Genomic DNA, 24,393 nt, shown 5'->3' with positions numbered 1-24,393 from the left:
AGGCCCTCCATAGCATCTTTGCACTGTTCGGGTTCCCCGCTTACATACACAGAAATAGGGGGTCCTCCTTTATGAGCGACGACCTGCGTCAATTCCTGCTCAGTAAGGGCATTGCCTCGAGCAGGACGACCAGTTACAACGGACAGGTAGAGAGGGAGAACGGAATGGTCTGGAAGACCGTCCTACTGGCCCTACGTTCCAGGAACCACCCAGTCTCCCGCTGGCAGGAAGTCCTCCCGGATGCCCTCCACTCCATCTGGTCACTGCTTTGTACCACAACCAATCAAACACCGCACGAAAGTCTCCTTGGCTTCCCCAAGTCCTCCTCCTCTGGGACCTCGCTCCCGACCTGGCTGGCAGCTCCCGGACCCATCCTGCTCCGAAATCACGTGCGAGCGCACAAGTCGGACCCGTTGGTCGAGAGGGTCCACCTTCTCCACGTGCCGGCCCAGCAGCCTTCGTTCTGTACCTGAGCTGCTGGGGGAAACATCTAGCTTATTAAAGCCTTCAGTTGGACTACAACCTCGCTTTACTGGTCATCGATCGTGCATCACCTCCATCAGCTGATCCTGAGAACCTGGGACAGAGAAGAATCCCTGCTGACATCAGGGATGCCGCCATCGCCACCATCTTTAAGAAAGGAGACAAAGTGGACTATGGGAACTACCGAGAAATCTCCCTATTCTCAATCACCGGGAACATCATCGGCCAGATCCTTGCAAGCTGCCTTCTACTAGTCAAGAAATCCTTCCAGAAAGCCAGTGGGGCTTCCGACCAAACTGTGGAACAATAGACATGATTTTCACTGCTCGACAACTTCAATAGAAACACCAGGAGCAACATCAACCACTCTACATGGCCTTCATCGTGGGCAGCACGGTTGCACAGTGGTTAGCACAGTTGCTTCACAGTTCCAGGGTCCCAGATTCGATTCCCGGCTTGGGTCACTGTCTGTGCGGAGTCTGCATGTTCTCCCAGTGTCTGCATGGGTTTCCTCCGGGTGTTCCGGTTTCGTCCCACAGTCCAAGATGTGCAGGTTAGGTGGATTGGCCATGCTAAATTGCCCTGAGTGTCCAAAAAGGTTAGGTGGGGTTACTGGAATAGGTTGGACGTGTAGGCTTAAATGGGGTGCTCTTTCCAAAGGCCGGTGCAGATTCGATGGGCCAAATGGACTCCTGCACTGTAAATTCTATGATACTATGATTCTATGACCAAGGCTTTTGACTCAGTCAATCGTCAAGTGCTTTGGAAGACCCTGTTAAAGGCTGGCTGTCCAGAGAAATCCATCAACATCCTCCAGCTCTTCCACAACAAATGTCAGAGACAGACCTCACCAACGGAAATAATTCTGCCTTCACGGAAGCATACCAAAGAATCAGTCTCAGCCTCAAGAAGACTCAAGTTGTTTACCAACTGCCCGAGAAGAAGATCCAGTCTCTCCCTCCATCAAGGTAAACGGAGAACCCTCCCAAATGTGGGACATTTTCCCAACCTACGGAGCCACCTGTCATCTAAGGCTAACATTGATGCAGAGGTCCAACATTGTATCCAATCCGTGAAGGCCACCTTCGGACGCCTAAGAGCACGAGAGTCTTTGACGGCCGCAACATCTCTGCTAATACCAAGCTTCTAAGTGTACAAGGCAGTCGTCCTCCCACTCTTCTGCACGGCTCAGAAACTTGGACAGCGTACAGTCGCACCTCAAAGCCTTGGAAAGGTACCATCAACAGTGTCTGAGGTGAATTCTCTGCATCAGCTGGGAGGACAGGCGTACTAACAGCAGCATTCTTGAAGGAGCCAAGAGCATCAGCATCATGATCATCTGAAACCAACTCTGCTGGGATGGCCGCATGCTTAGGATGTCACAGTCTTGACTGCCGAAGTAAATCTTCTTTGGACGGCTCAAGGAAGGTTCCCAAACAAGGAGGACAAAGGAAGCTCTTGAAAGACATCCTGAAGGCATAACTCAAGAAATGCAACACAGGTGTCTACGCCTTGGGGACCTTTCTCTTAAGAGATCTACTTGGTAGACCTCCTGATTGAAGGGGCACAATTCTTTGAGAACACCCGACAGCAAGAGGAGGACCGTAAAAGGAGACTGAGAAAGGAATACCAGCTATCTAGAGTGCAAGGAGTAATCCCACCTCCTGGAAACAGCTGGCAAGTGTGCGGCTGGAGACACGTCTCTAGGGTCGGGCTCAACAGCTACACAAGGACTCACAGAAGCCATGACCAGTGATAAGGAGTTTCTTAGGTGGACAATCATACTCATTAGTGAGTGATCGCCGAAGAAGAAATGAACAAATGTAAGTGTGAACAATTCCAAAAGTAAGATTATGATTAGTTTTCCGATGATCCCTAATTTAGTTTTTCAATTTGTAATATTTAAATTTATATTTAGGAGCTCAAATAGCTCTCATGAATCACATACTTATTCGATTGTTGGTAATATTTTGAAAATATCAACCAAACTTCAATACCAATAATACTATAAAGTTCTTGTGGAGTACTGGACAGCCTTCTTCGAGGCAATGTCCAAAGTGGTAGGGGTGAGGGTGGAGCCATGCCCGAAAGTGGTGGTCTTCGGGGTCTCAGACCAGCCAGATCTATTCCTGGGGAGGAGGGCAGATGCCCTTGCCTTTGCCTCCCTGATTGCCCGCCGTAGAATCCTGTTCTGCTGGCGGTCAGCAGCACCACCCAAAGCTGCAGACTGGCTGTCCGACCTCTCTGAATCGCTCCAAATGGAGAAAATCAAATTCACCATCCGAGGGTCAGACGACAGCTTCCACAGAACGTGGGAGCCATTCACCCAATTGTTCCGGGACCTGTTTGTGGCCAACAAACAAGTAGAAGAATAGCCAGGTAGCTAGGAAACAGGGGAAAGTAGCCAAAGCATGAGAGGGAGAGATAGACCGGGAGAGGGTGGGGTGGGGGGACACACAGCTAAATCGAAGAGGAAGGAAAGGCAAACCACAGGGGGGTGGGGGGTCGGGTCAGAAGCAGGGGGAAGGGGAGGTTGAGGGAAGAGACAGGGCACAGTAGAGGAGAGCCAGGGAGGGGGAGGAGGGAGGCAGGGAAGCGTTAACAAACTTGGCATTCACAGGAGCAGAGAAAACGGGAGGGCCACAGAAGCGGAAGTGCGCACGAGACGACGACGGCAGCGAACTCCGTCCCGGAGAAGCAAGGGACAACACCACGAACAGATGCCTACTCATGTGTGTAAATAATTTTGCCAAGTGTACAGAGCTGCTGCTGTTGAGCGGGGGCATAATACCGTCTGCTGACTTTGCGGGGAAAATTAAATATCTTTAGAAAAATACTATAAAGTTAAATCACAAAGCCAGAATGTTTCATAGAATTTACAGTGCAGAAGGAGGCCATTCGGCCCATCGAGTCTGCAGCAGCTCTTGGAAAGAGCATCCTACCCAAGGTCAACACCTCCACCCTATCCCCATAACCCAGTAACCCCACCCAACACTAAGGGCAATTTTGGACACTAAGGGGAATTTATCATGGCCAATCCACCTAACCTGCACATCTTTGGACTGTGGGAGGAAACCAGAGCACCCGGAGGAAACCCACGCACACACGGGAGGATGTGCAGACTCCGCACAGACAGTGGCCCAAGCCGGAATCGAACCCGGGACCCTGGAGCTGTGAAGCAATTGTGCTATCCACAATGCTACCGTGCTGCCCACATAGTATTTTAAACTGAACCCAGTGAAGGGTCAAGAATTAAGTTATATTTCTTTAAAACAGTTTTGATGACACCTCCTTTGGCAGCTCAGTAGGCAAAATGTATCACCTGTTGTAGTGTTTAGCCATTCTGACAAAATAGGGGCTGGTTTAGCACAGGGGACTAACCAGCTGGCTTGTAATGCAGAACAAGGCCAGCAGCGCAGGTTCAATTCCCGTACCAGCCTCCCCCAAACAGGCGCCGGAATGTGGCGACTAGGGGCTTTTCACAGTAACTTCATTTGAAGCCTACTTGTGACAATAAGCGATTTTCATTTCATTTCAAAAGGTCAATGCTGAATTAGCTGACCTCATTGAGGGCATCAGTGAGAACATAATTAGATTCAGTTCTTTTCCCTAACCCAGGAGGAGAATCAGCCAGGGTTCCAGCAGGGAGCAAAGAAAATTACTTTGTTTGCTAAAAGGTCATCAAACCAGGACAAGGCTCAGAGTAACCACACCCATGTCTGTAGGGCTGGAGGCGAGACTTTGACTTATAAGATCTGTATGAGGGAAAAACCAAGGTAACATCCAAAAAGTGCCCAGCAGTTAAATGAGTTAAGTAACCCAGGATCAAATGTGAGTGCCCTCCAAATCCAAAGAATCCAGGTTACCAAAAGAGTTTTTCTAATTGGTGAAGTCAAAATGGAGATCAAGGAGAAATATCTCTTAAAACAGGATCATAGAGACAGTGCTATCTATTAATTGTCCACCGAGGTAACATCAGAGCCCCATTTACTGAAACCAGAAATTCTGACTGATACACCAGAGCCCCAATTGCTGGGTATGGTAACTTTGCGCTAATATAAGAGTCTAATTGTTGTTGTTCTGATTCAGTAATCATGTACAAAAACTTCATGTTAGGAAAAGGAATTAATTAAAGTAACCATTTTCTTGCAAGAGGTTAAATTTATTTCATTTGAATATAAAATATATTTTTCAGAAATATACAGTTCTAGTTAAAAAAATATTGGCAAGTACAAACAAGAAAATAAAAGGATAACTGAGGAAGGCATGCGTGGAGATGGAAGGTGTGAGCATGGTTCTGAACAAGTACTTTGTATCTGTAATCACAAAATGGGGGGGGGGGGGGGCGGAAAACTAGTTAGACATTATATTTAAAGAGGGAATGTGGAAGGCAATAAAGAAGGCAAGAAGAAATATTAAGGGGTTTAGCATCTTCAAAAGTAGATAAATCACCAGGCCCAGATAAAATGTCAAGAAGCAGCCAGGGAGGAAATAGCGGATGTTCTCACCAACATTTCTCAATCCTCTCTGACTACAGGATTGGATTTGAGGACTGGAGGACTTGGGTTTTAAAAGGAAGAAAGGGATAGACTAAATAATCGTGTAACCTCAAAGGTGAGCAAATTATTGGAAAAAAAAATTCTGAGGCTATTAATCAACATTTGAAAGGGCACAGATTAATTAAAGATGAAAGAAAGGTTGTCAGACTAACTTGATTAAACATTTTTTTAAGGAGGTCTGATGAGTGCAGCACGTTTGATGTAGTTTACGTGGATTTTGGCAATGCTTTTGAGGCGGTCGCACATGGGGAACATGACCAAGTTGGATTTGAAATTAACTCAACAGCATTTTTGTGACTGGTAGCTTTGAGTGTTTACGCAGGGCTCATTACTAGTCTGCTTACTTTTTGTGGTACATATCAATGATTTAAACTTAAGTATAAGGGGTGTAATTAGAAGTTTGCAATCAATACAAAAATTGACTGCAGGGTTGATAGTGAGGAAGAAAGCTGTAGACATGGAAGTTATCAATGGTCTGATCAGGTGGGCAGAAAATTGGTTAATTTAATTCAATGCAGAGGAGTGCGAGGTACAGCAATGCATTTGGAGCGAGAATACACCATAAATGGTCAGATACTCAGGAGAAGTGTAGAGGAGAAGAAAGACTTTGGAGTGCATGATCATGGATCACTGAAGGTGGCAAGGCAGGGAGCTAAGGTGGTTAAGAAAGCAAATGTTTTTCTTAGCCAATATACTGAATATAGGGGCAGGAAGGTTTGGATAAAACCTTGTAAAATACAGATACAAAACAAAGCCACAGCTAGCATAATGCATACAGCTCTGGTCACCACATGATGAAACAATGTTATTGCTGCAGCAAGGTACAGAGGAGATTTACAAGGACGTTGTAAGGGCTGGAAAACATTAGCTAAGAGGAAAAATTGGAAAGACTAGGACTATGTCTTTTGGAATGAAGGAGGGAAAAAGGAGATTCAATTGAAGTGAAACCCTCAGCAAACTCAAATTGTATTTGGATATGCACCTGATGTGCCATAATACAGAAAGCTATAGACCAAGTAAACAAAAGTGGAATTAGCCTGGATTGCTCTTTTTCATCAAAGCCGACACAAAAGGGGTAAATTCTCCTTGGAGACGGTTTGGAGGCATGGCTGGGAGCAAAATTAGAGAATCTTACTGATCCACACATCTCCCCTAAACTTTCCCCCTCTCACCTTGAACCTGTGATATCCAGGGCAAACACATCTGCAGGAAGTGTTAGCAGCTAGAGGAACTTCGACTTAGTCATTGAGCTGGAGGCGGAGCTGCAGATTCTGAGACACATCTGGGAGGGAGAAAGTTACCTGGATACTATGTACCAGGAGGCAGTCATATCACTTAGGATAGGGACTTTTGATTTGTTCAGGGACAGAGGGGTATGACTGCAAGTGAGGAAGCCAAGAAGATCCAGAGGGCATCCACAATAGTCTAAAGAGTTTGGGGCTCTCCCAGATTGTCTGAATAAAAGCAGGGTGGATATTCAAATTGACCATGGCACTGTGGTACTGGAAGCAATTCAAGGGCGCGGAGAAGCAACAAGAAATGTAGGGGGAGTAGTATAGAGAGCGGGATTGATATTGTTCTCTGCAACAAAGAGAAAGTGTCCAGAGAGCAGTTTTACCTGGGTTCGGGTCATCTACTCAAGGCTTGTGAAGAGGAACTTGCAGTGGGAGGGTGAGTATCCAGTTTTCATGGTCCATGTAGGCAACAATAACACAGAATTTGGAAAGAGGTTCTGCACAGAGTATGAGGAGACAAGTGATGTGCCATCAAAGAAGACAAAACGAGTAGTGAACATAACTGAGGCTTTAATAAACTAAACAGAAAGTCTCCTGGCCTCTGATCCCGAACTGGGTCAGAGGCGGAAACCAGCCACCTTTATACCGGGCCCGAGCGGAGGCGGAGCCATCGGGCAGTGGTTTACCACATTGCGTGTAATACAGTAGCCGTTTACCACAATACACATATTATATACTACAGTGGTTTAACACATTCACCCCCTGTTTAAAAACAGTGGTGGAGGGAAACGGTGTAGGGTCGGGGGTGGTGGTGATGGTCGCTGGGGAACTTGCAGGTGCCAAATCCCGGAGAGAGACTGTGCACATGATGTGCCACGTAGGCATATTGTGGATTGGCATGGAGGAGCAAGACCTTCTCGACGAGGGGATCTGATTTATGACTCCTCGCATGCTTCCGGAGAAGGACGGGCCCTGGGACTGTCAGCCAGGACGGGAGCGAGACCCCGGAGGTGGACTTCCTGGGGAAGGCAAACATGCGTTTGTGAGGGGTTTAAATCATATCATAGAATTTACAGTGCTGAAGGAGGCCATTCGGTCCATCGAGTCTGCACTGGCTCTTGGAAAGAGCACCCTATCCCCTTTACCCAGTAACCCCACCCAACACTAAGGGCAATTTTGGACACTAAGGACAATTTAGCATGGCCAATCCACCTAACCTGCACATCTTTGGACTGTGGGAGGAAACCGGAGCACCCGGAGGAAACCCACGCACACACAGGGAGAACGTGCAGACTCCGCACAGACAGTGACCCAGCCGGGAATTGAACCTGGGACCCTGGAGCTGTTAAACAATTGTGCTAACCACAATGCTACCGTGCTGCCCACTCTCGTTGGTGGCAGTGCACAGGAGCGACTGGATGCAGTGGAGCGCATCGGAGAGGAACTCCTGCCAGCGGGAGACGTCTGGACCGCAGGGCCAGGAGGACGGCCTTCCAAGCCGTCGCGTCCTCCCTCTCCACCTGCCCATTACCCCGGGGGTTGTAGCTGGTCGTCCTGATGGTGGCGATGCCCTTGCTAAGTAGGAACTGACGCAACTCGTCACTCATGAAGGAGGAACCCCAATCGCTATGGATGTAGGTGGGGAACCCGAACAATGTGAAAAGACTGTGCAGGGCCTTGATGACGGTGGCAGTGGTCATGTCAGGGCATGGGATGGCAAAGGGGAATCTTGAGTATTCGTCAACAATGTTGAGGAAGTACACGTTACGGTCAGTGGAGGGGAGGAGCCCTTTGAAGTCGATGCTGAGGCGCTCAAAGGGGCGAGAGGCCTTTACCAGGTGCGCCCTGTCTGGCCGATAGGAGTGCGGTTTGCACTCCGCGCAGACTTGGCAGTCCCTGGTCACAGTCCTGACCTCCTCGATGGAGTAAGGCAGGCTGCGAGCCTTGATAAAATGAAAAAAAACGGGTGACCCCCCGGGGGACAGAGGTCATTGTGGAGGGCCCGAAGTTGGTCCACTTGTGCACTGGCACATGTACCGTGGGATAGGGCACCTCGGGGCTCATTCGTAGTTGTAGGTTGAGAGCTCGATCCTCCACCTCAGAATCTTGTCGTACTTGATCTTGCCCCGTAAGGCAACCGACCGTTGGTCAGTGAGGAGAGCAAATCGCCTGCCGGCCAGGTAATGCATCCAATGTCTCACAGCTTCTACAATGGCTTGGGCTTTCTTTCCGACGGAGGAGTGTCGAATTTCGGAGGCATGGAGTGTACGAGAGAAGAAAGTTACGGGCCTGCCCGCCTGGTTGAGGGTAGCGGCCAGAACAAAGTCCGACGCATCGCTCTCCACCTGGAACGGAATGGACTCGTCCACAGCGTGCATCGCGGCTTTGGCAATATCTGCTTTGATGCAGTTGAAGGCCAGGCGGGCCTCAGCCGTCAGGGAAAAATGGTGGATTTGATCAGTGGGCGGGCCTTGTCCGCATAATTGGGGACCCACAGGGCATAGTAAGAGAAGAACCCCAGGCATCACTTCAGGGCCTTGGGCAGCGGGGGAGGGGGGAGTTCCAGGAGGGGGCACATGCAGTTGGGGTCAGGCCCTAGGACTCCTTTTTCCACAACGTAGCCAAGGATGGCTAGGCGGGTTGTGCGGAAACTGCATTTTTCCTTATTGTAGGTGAGGTTCAGGAGTTTAGCGGTGTGGAGAAAGTGCCGGAGGTTTTCATCATGGTCCTGCTGGTCATGGCCGCAGATGGTGACATTATCTAAGTACGGGAATGTGGCCCGCAGCCAGTACTGGTCAACCATTTGGTCCATTTCTCATTGGAAGACCGAGACCCCATTGGTGACACCGAAGGGAACCCTGAGAAAGTGGTAGAGGCGGCCATCTGCCTCGAAGGCAGTGTATTGGCGGTCCACCGGGCGGATAGGGAGCTGGTGGTACGCAGACTTCAAGTCAACTGTGGAGAAGACTCGATACTGCGCAATCTGATTGACTATGTCAGATATGCAGGGGAGGGGGTACGCATCGAGCTGAGTGTACGGGTTGATGGTCTGACTGTAGTCGATGACCATCCGGTGCTTCTCCCCAGTCTTGACGACCACCACTTGGGCTCTCCAGGGGCTGTTACTAGCCTCAATGATTCCCTCTCGTAACAGTCGCTGGATCTCCGACCTGATAAAGGCCCTGTCCCGGGCACTGTATCGTCTGCTCCTGGTAGCAACGGGTTTACAGTCCGGGGTGGTTAGCGAAGAGCGAGGGTGGGGCGACCTTAAGGGTCGCAAGGCTACAGACGGTGAGGGGGGGCAGGGGTCCACCGAACTTTAAAGTAAGGCTTTGGAGGTGGCACTGGAGGTCGAGCCCCAGTAATAGGGCAGCGCAGAGATGGGGTAGGACGGAGAGCTTAAAGTTAGTGTACTCTACGCCTTGTACGGTAAGGGTCGAGACACAGTACCCCCGAATTTCTACTGAATGTGATCCGGAAGCCAGGGAGATTTTCTGGGTCGCGGGTAAAATTGGGAGGGAGCAGCGCCTTACCGTATCTGGGTGTATGAAGCTGACTGTGCTTCCGGAGTCGAAAAAGCAAGCCGTCTCGTGCCCGTTGATCCGGACGGTCATCGTAGATTTTGTGAGGTGATGAGGCCGAGACTGGTCGAGCGTGATGGAGGCGAGCTTCGGAAGGTGATGGGTAGGCCGGTCGGAGGTGGCGGCGGCCAGCGTACGACCAAGTGAGCAGGGCTCCCGGGAGGCTGCGGAGTGGTCCCAAGATGGCGGCACCCATGGGTCGCGCGTGGCGGGCGAAAACGAAGATGGCAGCACCCACGGGTCGCACATGGCGGGTGGCGCGGCAGCTGGGGGCGGCCCCGACAGGCAGCACTGCTGGGCCTAGGAGTTTTAGGGAGAAATCGGACCTGGCAGGCTTTCGCAAAGTGGCCCTTCCTCCCACACCCGTTGCAAGTCGCGTTCCGTGCAGGGCAGCGTTGTCTGGGATGCTTACCATGGCCGCAGAAGTAGCACTTCGGGCTTCCGGCGTTGATGGGCTGCTGTGAGGCACAGGCTTGCGCCGCACTCTAGTCGGATGATGGCGGCGCCCACGAGGTCCACGAGGATGCCGCATGGTTGGAGGTGTAGGCCTCCATGTTCTGGAAGGCCACCTCCAGCGGGTTTGAGAGCTGCACTGTCTCTGGGAGGCCGAGTGTACCCCCTTCCAGCAATCGCTGGCGGATGTAGTTCAATTTCATGCCTGCGACTTCTCCACGTGTTGCGTAGCCGATACCGCCTGGCAATCACAGTTCCGGCCGAGTTCCCGCAAGGCACGCAGAAATTCTGCTAGTGATTCCCCAGGGCGTTGTCGCCTCGTGGCAAGAAGGTGCCTAGCATACACCTCGTTTACAGACTTTACATATTGTCCCTTCAGCAGCATTATTGCCTCCATATATGAGGGGGCATCCCTGATCAGAAGGAAAACTTGCGGGCTCACCCATGCGTTGCTGCTTCTTTTGGAGGTTGGTGAAGATCTTCGGTGGAGGATCCGAGGTACGCTTCGAAGCAGCTTAGCCAGTGCTCGAATGTTGCAGTGGTGTCAGCTGCCCGTGGGTCCAGCTCCAGGCGATCAGGCTTGAGCGATGAATTCATCTTAGAAGTTTAGTTTATTAAATTGATGTGCCATCAAAGAAGACAAAACGAGTAGTGAACGTAATTGAGGCTTTAATAAACTAAACAGAAAGCTTCCTGGCCTCTGATCCCGAACTGGGTCAGAGGCGGAGACCAGCCACCTTTATACCGGACCCGAGGGGAGGCGGAGCCAAGGGCAGTGGTTTACGACATTACATGTAATACAGTAGCTGTTTACCACAATACACATATACTACAGTGGTTTACCGCACTAGACACCAAATTAAAAGGCAGAATTTCATAGGTTATAATCTCTATTATCTCAGCAGTTTGCAAACTGGCATAGGATTTTAAAATTAGAGAGATAAACACATGACTGGAAGACTAATGTGGGAGAAGCGAGTTTCAATTTGTGGGACACTGGCACCAGTACGGGAGAAAGTGGGGGCTGTACCGTTGGAACGGTCTATGCCTGAACCATGCTGGGACCAGTGTTCTTGCAAACTTCACAACTAAGAAAGTAGAGCGGGATTAAACTAAATGTGGGGACAAGGGATAAAATGTGAAATGGTGTGATACATCTAAGAGTAAGGCAAGAGAGGAAAATAGTAATATGGGAAATGGAGGTCAGAGAATGCACCAACAACCAGGGCTAAATGTTACAAATATCACAAAGATATATGCTCTGTTTATGCAGAGCAGTTAGTTAAGGAAACAAGAGAAATGAAGAGAAGTCTGAGGTTAAAGGTACTGAACAGAGCACTGATCAGTAACAACATACACAGAGCTGAGAAGGCGGCTGAAATGCCAGAAAGAGATCTGAAGTGATTTTCAGGTTTGAGAGATTTTACTACAGCCTGTGGAAAGCAGGTTGAAGTAACTATTGAAATCGGTGAGTAGATCGGAGTTTGTGTAAAAGCAATTAAGACAAAGGAAATCTAAAAGGGGCTGGTGTAAAATCCTGGACTGGATTCAATATTAAAGGTGGAGTGGAAGCTTTGCCTTAGTGTTATTTGGAAAAGCTGGTCTGGATTTCGGAATGCAAACTGCGAGTGGAAAGCATTATTATGAAAATATTTTAAAGCTTGTTTTTGGGAGAGAAGTTTGGATACTCTTATGTGACAGTCATCTGGGGGGGATTCGGAGGAGAAATCTACCAACACAATTTGGGTTCAGATCACAGCCAATGTGTGCTTAAAGGGACATTGTGATAATGAAACCATTGTAGCTTAAGATACAATTATTTAAAATTTAAAATTAGGGGTCATCCTTATAGGACAAAAATTAGGATAATTTCTTTGAGGGTCGTACGACTTTGGAACTCTCTGCCTCAGTATATGGTGGAAGTGAGATCATTGAATGTTTTTAAGGCAGCATTAGATTGATTTCCCTTGCCCATCAAGAATCAACGGTTATCGGGCTAGGTGGGAGCGTGGAACTCAAAACATAAATAGATCAGCCATGATCTTATTGAATGACAGACCAGGCTTAAAAGTCCTACTTCTGCTCCTATTCATATGTAAAAAACAATACTATTCTACATTAAGTGTGCAAATAAGCAATTTTCGAATATGAGAAAAAATTATAATAATTTAATTTCCTATTCCAGAAAACTTAGGTATAGATATGAAAACTTACTTGTGCGAATTATCTGCAAATCTTTTGTCATCGTAGAGTATGCGATCTCTGAGCCCTACAATTTCATCATATCCTGGTAAAAAAATTAAAACAGCACCTGGAAATATAACCACAAAGACATTAAAAGCATTTTTTAAGTAATGGATATTTTATAAGACACAGTGATGTACTATCATAGAACTAAACCTTACTTAGTGATTCGTAGAAATTATGTACCTGAAGTTTTGAGAACAAAATGTTCTTGTGTCTGATCTTCCAAGTTGGTAAAATGTAGTGTAACGGAGACAGTTTACTTTACTGCCCATGATCAGTATTGTAAGAAGTGTGTGTTTTCTTACCCTCAAGAGTAAATCATTCAAGGAACAAGCTCTTTTGAGTGTTTAAAAATAAAGGTTATCTATTGGCTCACATCTTCCAGTCTCCAGATCGTCGGAAAGTGGATGTACAACCCAAGGTGAGCATCCGGACTCCACAGAAGTCCTGATGCGTTGACCTCCGTGGGAATTTCCCCAGAAGTATGATCTTCTAATGCGCAATTCTCCTGCTCTCTGAGATCCACCACGAACGTCACCAACTCAGTTAGAGTCTGAGACTTTGGGTAGTTACATTGTACTTACCTGGAAATAGACACAAAAATCCAGTCCAGTGCCTGAGTAACTACAGAACTGTCCCCCCTAATCACCACTCATGCTCCTCCTCCTCCAAACTACACTCAGGTTATCGACCACCCCTTCCAACCACAATAACCCGGCAACATGACTAGCCCTTAAACAACCCCCACTGACCTGACTAATCGCTGAGCTGACTACCCCTCAACCGGACTACTCTAGCTAACCCGACCAACATTCCACTCTACCCACCTACCACCTCACTCACCTACCCTATTCACTTAGCCCACCCACTTACCCATTCCCCAACATTCACACTGGACATTTAAAATTATCTTACAGCAATTCGTGCTGTGTAACACATATCGAAAAGACTGTACGCTCCACATTTCTGAAGAAGCCAGGTTCAGAAGACCCACTCAGAAATATAGGACTACATGAGCAGAGAAAGGTATGGTTAGGGTGGCAATCAGACTGTGATTGATGTTTCATTGAAGATCCAGGCCAATATCACACACTACCCCCGAGTTTAACGCAACATTTCATTCACTCATCTCACTCTGACCCCAAGATTAGATACAGATGTGAAGATAATAATTGTCGCAACCATTGGCATTGCTGCTAAGTTTGCAGATGATATAAAGATATGTGAGGGAAGTCGTGTTGAGGAGGCTGCAGAAGGACTTGGACAGGCTAGGAGAGCGGGCAAAGTGGTAGATGGAATACAATGTGGAAAAGTGTGAGGTTATGCACTTACATAGAAAAAATAGAGGCATAGGTTATTTTCTAAATGGGAAAAGGCTTCGGAAATCAGAAGCTCAAAGGGACTTCGGATTCTCTTCAGGTTAACATGCAGTTTCAGTTGGCAGTTAGGAAGGCAAATGCAATGTTAATATTCATTTTAAGAGGGCTAGAATACGAGAGCAAAGCTGTATTGCTGCAGCTGCATATGGCTCTGATCAGACACCATTTGGAATATTGTTTTCTTGCAATATTATTATAATAATTATAAAACTTTTCATTATAATGAAGTAAAAAGACAACACTCCCATTCCCACACCCAGAAAAGGAAAAAATTTAACCAAAAAAAACCCTCTAACAACAGACGGTGACTAACTCTTTGAAATAGCAAATGAATGGGTGCCATCTGGAGTAGAACTTCTATCGATCCCCTCATAGTTTACTTCACCTTCTCCAAGTATAAAAACTCCATTAGCTTGTGCTCCCAGAAGGACAAGAACAGCAAATACCTGGGAACCCTGTGAATAGCTTTGTACATAGTTAGTAATGTGATCTCCAACCAGCTGGTGGCGTCAGACATTGGTCACATGACAGGAGACACTCGCCAGTTGGTAGTAAGACATACAATAGGACAGTCGCACATAGGGTAGCTCCAAGAGAGTTCGCCAAACTAATTTAGTAACTTTGTCTGTATCATAATCTGTTTGTTATCTTTCCACGTGTTCATCAATAAATCATCATTCTAGTTAAACAACTAGATGTTCTGTGTATGTCATTGCAACAGCAAAATCACAGACCACAACAAATCCCACCACCTGGAGGTTCCCATCGAAGTCAATTGTAAGGGAAATAGACAGGCGTTTCTGTGGCCGCAAACGAGACTCCAGGATGGTGTGTTGCCTCCCTGGTGCTAGGGTCAAGGATGTCTCGGAGCAGGTACAGGACATTCTGGAGGGGGAAGGTGAACAGCCAGTGGTCGTGGTACACATCGGTACAAACGACATAGTAAAAAAAGGGATGAGGTCCTAAAAGCAGAAGACAGGGAGCTAGGAAGGAAGTTAAGAAATCGGACCTCGAAGGTAGTGATCTCAGGATTACTACCGATGTCACATGCTAGTCAGAGTAGATATGTCAGGATAGATAGGATAAATACGTGGCTGAAGAGATGGTGTCAGGGGGAGGGTTTCAGAATCCTGGGGCATTGGGACCGGTTCTGGGGGAGATGGGACCTGTACAAACTGGACGGGGAACACCTGGGCAGGACTGGAACTGATGTCCATGGGGGGCTATTTGCTAGAGCAGTTAGGGAGTGTTTAAACTAATGTGGCAGGGGGCTGGGAACCGATGCAGGAGGTCGGAAGGTAGTAAAACAGGGACAGAAACAAAAGGCAGTAAGGGGGAAAGTGTAAGGCAGAGAAGCCATTGTCAAAAATCAAAAAGGGCGACAGTACAAGGTACAGTGACTGAGGAGCCCAGTGAATAGGTCCAGTAATAGTAAAAGAAATAAAACAGGAAGTAAAAACATGAATCGAAAGCGACGCGGCAGGTTGTCACATGAAGATATGGGTTCAACGACAAGGAAAATTAGAAGAAAAGTTGAGGAAAAATAACTTAGGAGAGATTACAGATCAAGGTGTTAAGATTCAAAACAGTGGTATAAAAGCCAACATAAGTGTACTTCACCTGAATGCTCGTAGTATTCGGAATAAGGTAAATGAGTTGATGCCGCAAATCATCGTGAATGACTATGATTTAGTGGCCATTACTGAAACATGGTTAAAGGATGGTCACGACTGGGAGTTAAATATCCAAGAATATCAAACTATTCGGAAGGACAGAGTGGATGGTAAGGGAGGTGGTATAGCTCTGTTATTTAAGGATGACATCCGGGCAATAGTAAGGGATGACATCGGTGCTATGGAGGATAAGGTTGAATCCATTTAGGTGGAAATCAGGAATAGTAAGGCGAAAAAGTCACTGATAGGAGTAGTCTATAGGCCACCAAATAGTAACATTATGGTAGGGCAGGCAATAAACAAAGAAATAACGGATGCATGTAGAAATGGTACAGCAGTTATAAAGGGGGATTTTAACCTACATGTCGATTGGTTTAACCAGGTCGGTCAAGGCAGCGTTGAGGAAGAGTTTATAGAACATGTCCGCGATAGCTTCCTAGAACAGTATGTAATGGAACCTACGAGGGAACAAGCAGTCCCATATCTGGTCCTGTGCAATGAGACAGGATTGATTCATGATCTCAAAGTTAGGGATCCTCTCGGAAGGAGCGATCACAACATGGTGGAATTTAAAATACAGATGGAGGGTGAGAAGGTAAAATCAAACACTAGTGTTTTGTGTTTAAACAAAGGAGATTACAGTGGGATGAGAAAAGAGCTAGCTAAGGTAGACTGTGAGCAAAGACTTTATGGTGAAACAGTTGAGGAACAGTGGAGAACCTTCCAAGCGATTTTTCACAGTGCTCAGCAAAGGTTTATACCAACAAAAAGGACAGTAGAAAGAGGGAAAATCGACCGTGGATATCTAAGGAAATAAGGGAGAGTATCAAATTGAAGGAAAAAGCATACAAAGTGGCAAACGTTAGTGGGAGACTAGAGGACTGGGAAATCTTTAGGGGGCAACAGAAAGCTACTAAAAAAGCTATAAAGGGGAGAAAGATAGATGAGAGTAAACTTGCTCAGAATATAAAAACAGATAGTAAAAGTTTCTACAAATATATAAAACAAAAAAGAGTGGCTAAGGTAAATATTGGTCCTTTAGAGGATGAGAAGGGAGATTTAATAATGGGAGATGAGGAAATGGCTGAGGAACTGAACAGGTTTTTTGGGTCGGTCTTCACAGTGGAAGACACAAATACCATGCTAGTGACTGATGAAAATGAGGCAATGACAGGTGAGGACCTCGAGATGATTGTTATCTCGAAGAAGGTAGTGATGGGCAAGCTCATGTGGCTAAAGGTAGACAGGTCTCCTGGCCCTGATGGAATGCATCCCAGAGTGCTAAAAGAGATGGCTAGGGAAATTGCAAATGCACTAGTGATAATTTACCAAAATTCGCTAGACTCTGGGGTGGTCCTGGCGGATTGGAAATTAGCAAACGTGACACCACTGTTTAAAAAAGGAGGGAGGCAGAAAGCGGGTAATTATAGGCCAGTGAGCTTAACTTCGGTAGTAGGGAAGATGCTGGAATCTATCATCAAGGAAGAAATAGCGAGGCATCTGGATGGAAATTGTCCCGTTGGGCAGACGCAGCATGGGTTCATAAAGGCCAGGTCTTGCCTAACTAATTTAGTGGAATTTTTTGAGGACATTACCAGTGCGGTAGATAACGGGGAGCCAATGGGTGTGGTATATCTGGATTTTCAGAAAGCCTTTGACAAGGTGCCGCACAAAAGTTTGCTGCATGAGATAAAGATGCATGGCATTAAGGGTAAAGTTGTAGCATGGATAGAGGATTGGTTAATTAATAGAAAGCAAAGAGTGGGGATTAATGGGTGTTTCTCTGGTTGGCAATCAGTAGCTAGTGGTGTCCCTCAGGGATCAGTGTTGGGCCCACAATTGTTCACAATTTACATAGATGATTTGGAGTTGGGGACCAAAGGCAATGTGTCCAAGTTTGCAGACGATACTGAGATGAGTGGTAAAGCAAAAAGTGCAGAGGATACTGGAAGTCTGCAGAGGGATTTGGATAGGTTAAGTGAATGGACTAGGGTCTGACAGATGTAATACATGTGAGGTTATCCATTTTGGTAGGAATAACAGCAAAAGGGATTATTATTTAAACGATAAAATGTTAAAACATGCTGCTCTGCAGAGAGACCTGGGTGTGCTAGTGCACAAGTCCCAAAAAGTTGGTTTACAGGTGCAACAGGTGATTAAGAAGGCGAATGGAATTTTGTCCTTCATTGCTAGAGGGATGGAGTTCAAGACTAGGAAGGTTATGCTGCAATTGTAAAAGGTGTTAGTGAGGCCACACCTGGAGTATTGTGTTCAGTTTTGGTCTCCTTACCCGAGAAAGGAAGTACTGGCGCTGGAAGGTGTGCAGAGGAGATTCACTCGGTTAATCCCAGAGTTGAAGGGGTTGGATTACGAGGAGAGGTTGAGTAGACTGGGACTGTACTCATTGGAATTTAGAAGGATGAGGGGGGATCTTATAGAAACATATAAAATTATGAAGGGAATAGATAGGATAGATGTGGGCAGGTTGTTTCCACTGGCGGGTGAAAGCAGGACTAGGGGGCATAACCTCAAAATAGGGGAAGTAGATTTAGGACTGAGTTTAGGAGGAACTTCTTCACCCAAAGGAACCTATGGAATTCCTTGCCCAGTGAAGCAGTTGAGGCTCCTTCATTAAATGTTTTTAAGATAAAGATAGATAGTTTTTTGAAGAATAAAGGGATTAAGGGTTATGGTGTTCGGGCCAGAAAGTGGAGCTGAGTCCACAAAAGATCAGCCATGATCTCATTGAGTGGCGGAGCAGGCTCGAGGGGCCGGATGGCCTACTCCTGCTCCTAGCTCTTATGTTCCAAGTCACTCACCACCCTAACTTGAAAATATATCGCCATTCCTTCACTCTCACTGGGGCAACATCCTGGAACTCCCTCCTAACAGCACCTGCGTGTACCTACACCTCAAGGACTGCAGCGGTTGAAGAAGGCAACTCACCATCACCTTCTGTAGGGCAACTACGGAAGGGTAATAAATGTTGGCTTAACCAGTGATGCCAACATCCCGTAAATGAATTTTAAAAAAAAGAACTAGGTAATTCAACCAGGTCATGACGGGCAGCACGGTGGCACAGTGGTTAGCACTGCTGCCTCACGGTGCTGAGGACCCAGGTTCGATCCATCCCAGCCCCGGGTCACTGTCCTTGTGGAGTTTGGTAATTCTCTCTATGTCTGCGTGTGTCTCACCCCCACAACCCAAAGATGTGCAGGGTGGGTGGATTGGCCAAATTTAATTTGCCCTTAATTGGCAAAAAAAAGTTTGGATGCTCTAAATTATATTAAAAAAAAAAACAGGCTGCGACACTGGGCCTAACAGGAGACCTCCACCCAAGTAGAACTCGGCTCCAGGCTATCAACGAGGTGAAGGTGACGACACCCGCCTTCACCCGACTGCAGCACCGGCGAGTCCGAAGATAGTCACCATCGGGCAAGGTTCCAGCTCAATCCCAAGAACCATTGGATGGAACTGAAGGAGACCCAGAAGCTAACCAGTTTAGGAAATAATCAGGACATGTGCATATGATTCGCCGATTCCCTTGAACATTGCTCATACCTGTACAAGAAGAACCTACTCATCCATGCTCTGGTCAAGTGTGCCCTATGCACCACGTTGAACTGAATCAAGCTGAGCCTCGCACGAGGAGCTGGAGTCGACCCCGTGGAGAGCCTCATACCACACCCCCCATCAAAAACCGGCCCCAGATCCTCCTCCCATTTCCCCTTCACCTCATCCAATGGAACATGCTCCATCACCAAAATCCAGCCATAAATGTCCGAAATCTTCCCCTCCCCCAACTCTGTCAACGAAGGTACCCTATCCAAAAGAGAAGGCAAAGAGGAAAGGAAGTAATCACCTTGCACAAGAAGTTATGGACCTGAAAAAACCTAAACACGTTAGTATTCTGGAGTTGACTTCATCCAACAACTCCTCGAAACCGGCCAACTTCCCCTCTGTAAACATATTCCCAAACCTCTCCAATCCCTCCCCCATGACCCTAATGACGAGTCCAAACCCATCAGCCAAGGAGATGATTCTTGCAGACTGAGGCAAACATTACCATGGGGCCCAGCTTAAAAGGTTGCCTGTCTGCCTCCAAATCCTCAGTGGCCAACACTAACGGACTCAAAGTAAATTTTGCAGGGAACAACAGAAGCATAGCAGTAGCCAAGGCTCTCAAACTAAAACCTCTCCAAATGCTATCCTCCATCTGCCCCCATATGGAATCCCCATACTTTTAGAGTTTGTGGCCTAATAATAAAATAACAAATTAGGTAGCGTTTGGTCCTCCCGACTGCTTCTCCCTCTGCAGAAATGTCCTACGAATCGTGGGGTCTGGCCCGGCGAAATAAAAATGATCACTTCATTAACCTTCACAAAGAAAGATTTGGGAAGTAAAATGAAGACCTCAGGAGGGCATTAATTTTCACCGTCTGAACCCTGCTCGCCAAGGAGAGGGAGGCTATCCCACCTCTTCATTTCAGACTTAACCCCATTCACCAGACTAGCGAAATTTAGTTTATGGAACAAGGCCCAGTCATGGGTCACCTGGATTCCCAAAAATCTAGACCTGGCCTAACGAAAAGGCAGCGCCCCAAATCATAGGATCCGTAGTGCAGAAAGAGGCCATTTGGCTCACTGAGTCTGTACCTACCCTCAAAGAGCATCCGACCTAGGCCCACGCCCCATCTTATCCCCATAACCCAATAACCCCACCTAACCTTGTGGACACTTAAGGGGCAATTAAGCATGGCCAATCCACCTGACCTGCACAGCTTTGGACTGTGGGAGGAAACCAGAGAACACGGAAGAAACCCACACAGACATGGGAGAAAGTGCAAACTCCACACAGGCAGTCGGCCAAGGCTGAAATTGAAACCGGGTCCCTGGTGCTGTGAGGAAGCAGTGCTAACCACCGTGCCACCCCAGATCAGCTGCCTCTCTGGGGAATTCACGGGAAAGTATTCTCTTTTGTCCAGATTAAACGTATACCCCGAGAAGGAATCAAAACTCCCAAGTAGCTTCATTATCACCTCCACACTGGAGAGTGGATTCATTACATACAGCAAATTATCTGCATACAATGACACCATATGTTCCCTCCCTCCGCTTTTTTTCCACCTCCACCCCGTTGATGACCTCAATGCAATGGTCAGAGACTTGATTGCCAAGGTCATGAAAAGCATGTACAATGGGCAACCCTGCCTCATACCTCTATTCAGCTGGAAGCAGCCCAAGCTCAGGGCATTCATATGAACAACTGGAGGTTCTGTACAGAAGACGATCCAAGATTATAAACCTAGGCCCAGAAGCAAACCTCCTAAGGACCTCAAATAGGTACCCCACTCTATCCTATCAAACGCTTTTTCAGTGTCCATTGAAACATTCATCTCTGGCTCAAGGACTTGAGGGGGAAACAATATTAAGTAGTCGGCGTTGTGGTGATATGCATCACTGTAAATACACAAGGGGTTAATGTAGGTACACTGCAACTAGGTAAACACTAGAGGGAGCACCAAAGACATCATGACACAGACATTCAACCAATAGGTCAGTAAGATAGGACACGACCAATGGGCAGTCAAGACACACCCAGAGGTGACACTACCACAAGGGAGCTACCCATATAAAAGGACAGGGCACACATGCTCTTTCTCTTTTCCACAGGCAACACTCAGAGAAGCACAGGGGCAGATCAGAGCATCACACCCACCGCATGGATTAGAGTAGAATGGTTAGTTAGACTGAGTTACTATAGCAAGATCAGCAGGAGAGTTGAACTCAAGTAGGAGAATTGTTAACTGTTCAATAAATGTGTCAAAACCTATCTCCAAGTCTGAACCTTCCTTTGTCAGAGTATACATCAAGGAAGCAGCTTATGCTACATGAAGAAGCATAACACAACAGGCGTATGCTGGCAAATGGCTGTTGATCCTTAACAAAACCAGTCTGTTCCTCCTAAATCACCCCTGGAAGACAGGGGTCCATGCACATTGCCAGCACTTTCAACAGCTTAGTGCGGCGTTCAGCAACAAAATGGAACGGTACGACCCACACTCTGTCAGATCCTTATCTTTCTACAAAATCAAAGAAATTGACCGACAAAACCCCCGGAACATAAAACAGTTTTTAAAAATGTCTTAGTCCGTAAATATTGTGTGTTTTACATGTCTATTTGCTAAAATGGGAAGATTCAAATAAAAATATATATTTTTTAAGAGAGTCGTTAAAAATGTCTAACAATGGGCTCAGCTGACCTGCAAATTTCTTATAGAATTCAATAGTGAATCGGTCCAGGGCCAAAGCTTTACCCAACTACATTAAACCCATTCATTTCATGACAACCTCCATGCTCAACGGGGACTCCAGCTTCTGTCCCTCTCCACCACTGGGATGGACAACCTATCCAGAAATTGTATCATGGGAAACCTCTTCCCTGGATGCTCCGATTTATATAGGCTTTGGTAAAAGGCCTCAAAAGCAACATTGATCTTCCTGGAGCAGACATCAACCCGCCAAGGTGTCCCTCACCTAAACCATCTCCCAGGAGGCAGCCTGCCGCCATAGCTGGAGCACTAAAAGGCAACTGGTTTCTCCCCATATTCATAAAATGCCCTTCGAGTGTCCGAGCTCATGCACCGCTTTTCCCGTTGAGAGCAGCTCAAATTGCATTTGCAACATCTTCCTGCTCGACAATAACTCCGGTGTCGGGGCAAGCGAGTATTGGCGGCTCACTTCAAGATGGAGTCCACCAACCTCTGCCTCTCCACCCTTCCAGTCTTCTCCTTATGTGCCTCGTAGGGGATTATCTCTCCCCTAATGACCGCCTTCAGGGCTCCCACAACATGGAAGGCAAGATAGTCCACTTCTAATTAAACTCAATGCACTCCTCAAAGGTGGAGGATATCCTCACAGAATCCTTTGTATGCTAGCAATGCCGTATACAATCTCCACGGGTGGGTGGAAACGACACTGAGAGGAGCCCGGCTCCAATATCAAATCCACGAAATGTGGAGCATGATCCGAAATAACTATTGCCGAGTATCCAATTTCACAATAGAAAGGAGAGACCTACCCACCCCAAAAATTAAATCCGAGAATAGACCTGATTGACATGAGATAGAAAATGCTCTCTTGGATGTAAAAATCGTCATGGTTCTGCCCCCACCCCCCCCAATCACACACTATTTGTTCCATAAAAAACATAGTACAATGGAAGATTGATAGGATCCATTCACATTTGTCTTACATACTCGAGTTATAATTACTTCCTTTGTTCAGGGTGAAACAGATTTCTTCAAAAAACTCCAATAAATTGGTTAAACATGATTTCCCTCTCAAAACCATGTTAACTCTGCCTGATTGCCTTGAATTTATCTAAGTGACCTGCTGTGGTAGGGAAGTTAATGAGTTACCAATTTAGAAGCATGCTAGGAATATTAACTATATTTTAACACTGCTTTTGAGCGAAAATAAGGAGGTCAAGTAATGTAAACCAAATACTGCTGAGTATGTGGTACTGGTCTTATTATGATAATAAGTTGTTCTTCCGAAGGACAACAAAATGCGTACTCGAATTGTTTTTAAACCAAGGGCAAAACATTCATATTTCCTCTTGTGTATGTTCCCAAACTTTATCTCTTCAAAGTTGTTTATTTCAACCTATAAATATAATGGTTTTTGACTGCACAACTCAGAGTGCAGTGCCTTGGCTTTGCAGCTGAAACACTCTCTCTCCACAAGTATATTTGTGTAAATAAATTTCCTTAAATCGAACCTCGAGGAATTTGTCTTTATTATGATTTCCACGACACCTGCTATAATATTTTTAATAATAGCTTCTAATAGTTTAACTATGACAGATGCCAAGTTAATTTGGCTGCAGTTTCTGGCTTTCTGTCTGCCTCCCTTTTTGAATAAAGGAGTTACATTCGCTATTTTCTAATCTAATGGAACCATCGCTGAATGTAGGGAATTTTGGAAAATACCAACTCATCACCCATCTCACTAGCCAGAAAAGTTCATTAGCATTGTGGATAGCACAATTGCTTCACAGCTCCGGGGTCCCAGGTTCGATTCCGGCTTGGGTCACTGTCTGTGCGGAGTCTGCACATCCTCCCCGTGTATGCGTGGGTTTCCTCCGAGTGCTCCGGTTTCCTCCCACAGTCCAAAGATGTGCAGGTTAGGTGGATTGGCCATGATAAATTGCCCTTAGTGTTGGGTGGGGTTGCTGGGTTATGGGGATAGGGTGGAGGTGTTGACCTTGGGTAGGGTGCTCTTTCCAGGAGCCGGTGCAGACTCGATGGGCCGAATGGCCTCCTTCTGCACTGTAAATTCTATGATAATCTATGACCCAGGGACTTGTCAGCTCACCGCTCCAACAATTTGCTTAGTACTGGTGATTGAAATTTTGTTATCACTCCCTTCCATTTCATTATTTACAGCTATATTGGGGATGTTACTTGTATCCTCCATAGTGAAGACAACGTAAAATACTTGTTCAAGTCATCTGCCATCTCCTTACTTTCCATTAAATTTCCCACACTCACTTGTTAAAGGACTAACTCAATTTGCAACTCTTTCTTTTCCAATTTCTATCAACCCTTACTATCTGTTCTTATATTTCTCGTTAGATTTCTCTTGTGCTCTATTTTTCCCTCCTTATTAATCTTTTAGTCCTTCTTTGCTGGTTTTCATATTTTGTCCAAATGTTTAACTTTTTAGTTAACCACAGATGGTGGGTCCTCCTTCCCTTGGAGTTTTTCCTTTCTCACTGA

General features: G+C 46.5%; 1 protein-coding gene across 8 annotated transcripts in view; it reads right to left on the bottom strand.

The window, feature by feature from the left end:
• Positions 1–24,393, bottom strand: part of ythdc2 (YTH domain containing 2) — a 227,156-nt gene that overhangs the window by 108,802 nt on the left and 93,961 nt on the right. For all 8 annotated transcript variants that reach the window (XM_072516464.1, XM_072516459.1, XM_072516461.1 and 5 more), the window contains one exon: positions 12,526–12,622. In XM_072516464.1, coding sequence (XP_072372565.1) covers positions 12,526–12,622 — 97 coding nt within the window. The remainder of the gene's footprint in view (positions 1–12,525; positions 12,623–24,393) is intronic.

This window comes from Scyliorhinus torazame, chromosome 9 (genome assembly GCF_047496885.1).
Source record: "Scyliorhinus torazame isolate Kashiwa2021f chromosome 9, sScyTor2.1, whole genome shotgun sequence".
In the NCBI taxonomy this organism is placed as follows: Eukaryota; Metazoa; Chordata; class Chondrichthyes; order Carcharhiniformes; family Scyliorhinidae; genus Scyliorhinus; species Scyliorhinus torazame.
The sequence above is the reverse complement of the archived record's forward strand: the minus strand, read 5'-3'. Positions and strand labels throughout refer to the sequence as shown.